Source organism: Stegastes partitus, unplaced genomic scaffold (genome assembly GCF_000690725.1).
Source record: "Stegastes partitus isolate 25-593 unplaced genomic scaffold, Stegastes_partitus-1.0.2 Scaffold1667, whole genome shotgun sequence".
NCBI lineage: Eukaryota > Metazoa > Chordata > Actinopteri > Pomacentridae > Stegastes > Stegastes partitus.
The window spans coordinates 134,646-141,121 of NW_007579398.1; the positions used below are offsets into that span (position 1 = coordinate 134,646).

General features: G+C 39.6%; 1 protein-coding gene across 1 annotated transcript; it reads right to left on the reverse strand.

Annotated features, from left to right (window-relative positions):
- Window positions 1-206: 206 nt before the first annotated feature.
- Window positions 207-6,144, reverse strand: bmi1a (bmi1 polycomb ring finger oncogene 1a). Its single transcript, XM_008301373.1, has 9 exons — window positions 6,012-6,144; window positions 5,703-5,799; window positions 5,134-5,189; window positions 4,462-4,509; window positions 4,166-4,274; window positions 3,470-3,509; window positions 3,063-3,161; window positions 2,837-2,917; window positions 207-1,563 (listed from the first exon to the last, which is right to left on the reverse strand). Exons 1-9 carry the CDS (start codon window positions 6,121-6,123, stop codon window positions 1,132-1,134), a joined length of 1,074 nt encoding a protein of 357 aa, XP_008299595.1. The 5' UTR covers window positions 6,124-6,144; the 3' UTR covers window positions 207-1,131.
- Between the last annotated feature and the right edge of the window lie 332 nt (window positions 6,145-6,476).

The following is a 6,476-nucleotide window of genomic DNA, read 5'->3' on the forward strand; positions in this document are numbered from 1 at the left end:
CCAGATCTCCTCCTCCTCCTCCCCGCTCGGAGCTGGCCTCCTTAACTCAGTTATCAGCTGATTCAGACAGACATCTGGCGCTTTTGCACCGTCTGCACACCACAATCATTCCTTTATCTGTCAATGCAAAAAAAAAAAAAAAGAAAAGAAAGAAAACAGCAGAGTGACCGATGAGCTTCCACAATAAAAGAAAAGAAAATCCTCCATAAGTGTAAAATGTTTTTATTTAGATGTTTTATACTGTGCAACAGTAACAATACAATAAGTTGTCCATACAATCGAGCGATACAAATACGGAAAACAGAGACATCAAAACATCTGTCATTGAGCATGAAATGAAGCCGAACAGGAGCCCAAGTCATTCCCTCGGAACAAAAGGGGGAATAAGAGAATAACATCATCGCTGATTAAATATGCATTTTTGTTTCTATTTACACGCGGATTCTCTAAAACGGCGCATAAACACGTGGAGGATGAACGATCTCATCCACCGCAGCTACAAGAAAGTTTGTTGTTTTCCAGTAAAGTTGATTTTTTTTTCTTAATCCTCCATAGGTTTTTCCCCTGTGAAGTCAACAGCGCTATACAAACTCTTCTTTTTTTTCTTTACCTCCCACTTTCCATGCCTGGAACAAAAACTTGTCAAAAAAAAAAAAGAAGACACTTCTGTTGGCGCCGACCCTCTTTCAGAAAAGAAAAAAAGGTGCGCATGCGTGTTTCAAACTACGAAAATATCCCAACACACAGAGGATCCTGATGAAACACGTTAAAAGTCACCTTCAGTCACTTCTGTAAAATAAAGATGTAGCCTTTAAAAAAAAAAATGGGATAAATGTTTGTCCGTTTTCCAACCTTCTGGTGTTTTTTCCCCCTTCAACATCTGCTTTCATATTTAAAATAAAAAATAAAAAATAAAAACTCCCACCCGAACCTCCTCGTTCCTTTTTTTTCCGTTTGAAATGTCTCTGATTCCACTACGTTTAAACTTACAAATGATGGCATAATATTTATAACAACAAATGGAGAGAGAAAGAGAGAGAACATTGTCTACACAATGGAACTACGTTGGCATGAAAACAGTATTAGCTGAGCGGGTGTCTGGCGTTGGCGGCTCCGGTTCGAGGCCCCGCGTCATCCGGAGGAGGTCGACGAGCCGTTCAGAGAGACCTTGCGGGGTTTTCCGGCTCCGCTGCCGAACTGGGTGAAGGGCCGGCTGGGTGTCTGGGCGGTGGTGGTGGTGGTGGTGGTGGCGGCGGCGGCTGCTGCTGCTGCTGCTGGAGTCCCGTTCACGGTGCCGCCGCCGCCGCTGCTGCTGCTGCTGTTGTTGTTGTTGCCGCCGGGCGCGTGCGGAAGCTGCGGGTGCGGGGACTGCGCAGGCGTACCGGGGCTCGGCAGCGACGAGGACGTGGACGGAGCCCCGGCGGGACTTCCGGCTTTGTCGCTGGCAGAGTCGCTCTCCGGACCGGACCGGCTGGCGCTGTTCTGGCCCTCCTGCTGCGCATGGCTCACCTTCATCTTCTTACAGTTGGGTCGGACCCGGTACTTTAACGGCAACGGGCCGTTCTGCGGAGGGAAAGGGATTGAATTAAAAATGATGAGAGGCGTCTGGTCACAATAAACACAAGAGCTTCAGTAAAACTTGTTGTTGTTGTTCTTGAACAGGTTTCACAGCTCATCCAAAAGCTCTGGAAGAAACCCAAATACCCTAAAAATAAAACAAGTTTAACCTAGTCTAGATATTATTTAGATAATGTTTGACCCAGTTCAAATAAAACTAAATCAGCTCCAGACATAATGAACCTAACCCAAAATAATATTTGACAAAAATGCATTTGTTTCTTAGTCCCAAAACCTTCATGTCTGATCAAATGAAGCCTAAATTTACCATTTGTTGTAAAATAAACAGCAAAATAAAGAATACACTGTGCAAAAAACAACTCCTAAATGTCTTAGGAAATACAAAAATCAAATACATTTTCAGGTCAGCTGGATGTTTCTTATATAGGAAACTGTACAGATGAATTTATTAAATTAGAAGATTTAACCCAAATTCTCTGAGCTTTCTCCTTCCGTCAGCCTCCTGTCTGTCTGTCTTTTAAACATTTTTCTAAACTAAATGAAATAAAATGACCACACAACATTAGAGCTGCAGTGATTAATCAGATAGTTGGCAGCTATTAAATTAAATGAAAAATATATTTGATAATTGATTAAAGTCTGGGTAATTTTTGAGAGGAAAAAAAATCCTCTGATTCCAGCTTCTTAAAACTGAATGTTTTCTGACTTCCTTCCTTCCCTGACAGTAAACTGAATATCTTCCCATTGTGGACAAAACAAGACTTTTGATATCTTGGGTTTTGGGAAACACTAATTGACATTTTTCACAGTTTTCTGACATTTTATAGACCAAAGAACAAACTGATTATTTGAAAGGAAAAAAAAAAAGCAGAAATGAAATGAATCTGCAGGCTTACAAAATACAAACCTGTGTTTAACAGTCACTCTGCTTTGTAAAACTATTGAACTGAATAAAATGTAGGGTCTTTGTTGACACATTGGTGGCTTAAGGCACAAAAATAAAATTCTGTCATTTCCAGATACACATTCAAAATGTTAAGTTTCTTTCATTATTATTTGCTGGCTGATTTTTGTTATGTCAGTTTGTATTATAAATGGAACTATATTAAATGTCGCCTCCAGCTGATGAAGATGAACGCGATTATTATTGACAGTGTAGAAATGCTTGAACACATCTCATTGAATGAGCAATACAAGGACATTTAAAATTAAGGACAATTAGATAAAACACCAGAATTTGTCTGAAAAGATCTCTTACCCTTCTCCAAGTGTAGATATAAGCTATATCCATTAACGTGTAGTAATCTTTGAGCGGTTCATCTTCATACATGACTTCAACCTAGAGAGCAAAAGAACTTTAGATAGAAGAAAATCTGCGAATACATTTGCATTTAATTCAGAATTTAAAATAAAAATCATTATGTAAGATTTGAAAGATTTAAATGCTAGCGTCCATCCAGACATCAGTCCATACAGACACAGACCTGGTAGGTGTTTGGGATGTCCATTTTGCTGCGCAGAAACTTCCTCAGATGCATGACTGTCATGGCTGCTGGACACTGCAGGTACCTCTTGTTAGCCACCTGCACATCAAATTAAATATTACAAAATGATGTCTATGTATTTGAATAAAACAATACACAGTGACTAAAAAAAAAGAAAAATCATTTTCAGAGCACGTAGGTTGGTCCACCTTAAATGCAGAGAAAGAATATTTGCTTTGCAAAAACGGTGGAGCTGTTTAGCAAGAGGAAGTAAAGCAGTGTTTTGGATAAACACATGTCACAATATGCATCCGCTGGTAGGATGTTTCATGCTTTTGTGGTTGGTAACAAGACAAAAATACTGACAGCGGCACAGAAGAGAATGTGAGCAAATCAACATGTGGTACCTGATCTTTCGAATGCTTGTCCTCCACTGCTACTCCCAGTCTGCACAGAGGAGACATGGGGACAATATTAGGAACCATTCAGCTCTGTCATATTTACATATTCACCATGAGTCAAAACCAGAACAGAAAAAAAAAATCAGAATCTCAATAAAATAAACAAAATAATTTACAGATGCTTTTTTTTCCTTCCTAAAGAGTTGCAAATAGTATTTAACATGGAATCCAAAAGATCTGTCAGCATCTGTAGCATGCTTGTAAATAATAGAATACAAGGATGGAAAGCTGATATCTTGACATGATTTTACAATCAGTGATCTGTGGGTGTAACAGAGGTGATACTAAAACAAGACGACAGGAGAAAAGTCCATTTTTAAACCTGATAAAATGTGTCACACCCATGTATTATATCTTCAGGCAAATGTTTGATGCTGACAGGAAAGTAAAAGGTTCACAACACCATCATTTACACTGGGTTGGATCATTTTTTATACTTTATCACATCTTTAATATCCAGATTCTTTTGGACCACATAACATTACTTAATAACACTGCATAACCCATGTTTTTAGCCTTAATGAAAACCGACTACATTTCCTAAAAACAACCCCTGTAAATGAATTAAATGTTGTTTTCAGGTCTGCTGTGAAGGATTTAAACAGAAATATGCAGAATCAGTCATTGTTCAAAGAAGCCTACCTGCTCTGATCAAAGAACTCAATAGAGAGGCTGATGATCTCATCATCTGTGATTATTCTCTTGTCCTCGTCGGCCACCTCGCCACGATCCTCATTTGATCCGTTAGAAGCTGTAGACAGAAAAACACACACAGATGAGCTAGAGTGAATACACAAACAGGAGTCTACAAATAATAAATATTTCTGACAAAAAACAGCTTTCATCCAAAAGAAATAGAGCATTCGTTCTCCTCTCCATCGAAGTGCCAAAACAGAAATCCAATACCAGTAATATCAATCCATGCCTTTCTGACTCACCATCTACCGGGTGCTCCGCATAGAAGTCTCTCCTCCTCTTCATTTCATCTGAAGACATTCAGAAAGGCGAGTTATTATGAGTCTGCTCACTTTCATTTCTCACAAACACAACATTCTGAATGCAGCAGAGATGGTGATCAGCAATAAATCTGAACTAAATTCTTGAGTTAATTCAACACATTTCAAGTCAAATCAAGTTAATTTTATTTGTATAGTGCAGCTAACAACATATGCAGTGCTCAACATAGTAAGACCTTACAAATTTGACAACATTATCCTACATATAGAGCAAACAAGCCTTAAAACCTGTCACATAATCTGCTTATATTGGGTCAGAACTTTCTGCATTTTAGGAAAGTTTTGAAACAAGAGGCTGAGTGGAAACAAGTCATCTCAGCTCACAGCAGTGCATTTACAACAGATTTTAAACTGATAACTGGTTGATATGACGCAAAACAATGCATCATTTCTTAACATAATTATTTAGAAATATCTGCACTGTTTCCAGAGGGGTAACGAATTTATTTTTGGTCATGTTTTCTGTGTCAGGACAGTTGCTGCGGTTTTCCACCTCTGCCAAATATATGAACGAAACAAAACGTGTCAAACGAAAACCAGAGAAAGCTGAGTCAGACTGAAAATACACGTGTGACTCGACCGTGGTGCTCTTACTTTTGAAGAGGCCGGGGACCAGCTTGTACACGATGTCCTGTAAAGTTTTGTCAGACCTGAAGAGAGGATGAGAAACGTCAGTCGCATCACAAATACAGGACATTTTCAGCTGAAACTAGGAAAAAAAAAAAAAAAAGGACAGTGTAGTTGGTCGCCTGGATGAGAAGGAAAATCAGCTTAAAGTGTGTTGAGGGTAGATGTTCTGTAACATGGATTTCTAACATTTTGGCACATAATCAGACATGACAAGCTGGTATTTAAGGTTTGTTGAAATCTAAAATATATCACACAAGTGATCTAGTGTTTGAGAATTTTACATGAATGGCTGATTCAGTGGGGAAGCAAAAGGGCAAACCCAGAAAGAGACATTATTAACACTGCTGCTGAGAATTACAAATGCAGAAAAATTTATTTACTATGGATTAGAAAGAACATAAAGAAACACACACACATGTCCTATTAATTTGAGCTATCATGAGGCACAACAAAAAGGCTGAAAGAAAATATTTAAAGGAAACAGAGAGAAATTAAACTAGTTTGGCTGAAAATTCAATTTGCACAGTTCTCACCTAATGTTGAGCAGTGGCTTGGTTTTATGCACTTGTACATCACAGATGGGACAGTATTTGCTGGTTTCCAGGTAGCGCACAATGCACATCTTGCAAACTGCAAACCATAGAAGAAGGAGAAAAAAAAATCTGTCAATATCAGATGTCATCTGAAAGGATATCCTGAAGAATCTAAAGCTGCAGTCTGTTCAAATCAAAGGTGAAGGGAAGCATGCAAGAAAAACTCCTGAAGGCTTCAACCTGCTGCAGCATATTCTGCACAACTCCGAGTTCACTTTTCCAGCCTGCAATGAATAAAGCTTTGCTCACATGAGTGGAGACATTCGATGATGGTGGTGGCGTCTATGAAGTATCCTCCGCACAGGACGCACATGAGGTGAGGGTTGAGCTCGGTGATCTTTATCCTGGTCGTCCGATGCATGTTGAGGGAACGAAAACAACAATCCTGCGTGGAAAAGAGGGAACATGTCAAAACAGTGCACGCATGGGCGCAATCAGCCGCGGAGGTTTGTGTGACAGCGCAAGAGGGACCATTTGGAGGATTAAAAAAAAAATAAGAAAGAAAGAGACTGTTTGTTTGACTGCGTTAAAGCAACACCATCTTTTATGCTAATTCGAATAAATAAGCAGAGAGGGAAAAGCTTCCCGGCGCTGGATTGAGAGGCTCCGCAGTCACCTGACCGAGGCGCAGCGAATAATCATAAATCAATCGCTTCCCCTGAGATCGATGGAGCTCTGCGCTCCTCTCCATCGCTTCAACATCGTTCAACACAT

Coding starts and splice junctions, on each gene's coding strand:
- bmi1a (XM_008301373.1), bottom strand. CDS start 6,123: ATGCATCGGACGACCAGGATAAAGATCACCGAGCTCAACCCTCACCTC. Junction 5,190..5,702: donor AAGCCACTGCTCAACATTAG/GTGAGAACTGTG, acceptor TCCTCTCTTCAG/GTCTGACAAAACTTTACAGG. Junction 2,918..3,062: donor ACATCCCAAACACCTACCAG/GTCTGTGTCTGT, acceptor TTTGCTCTCTAG/GTTGAAGTCATGTATGAAGA.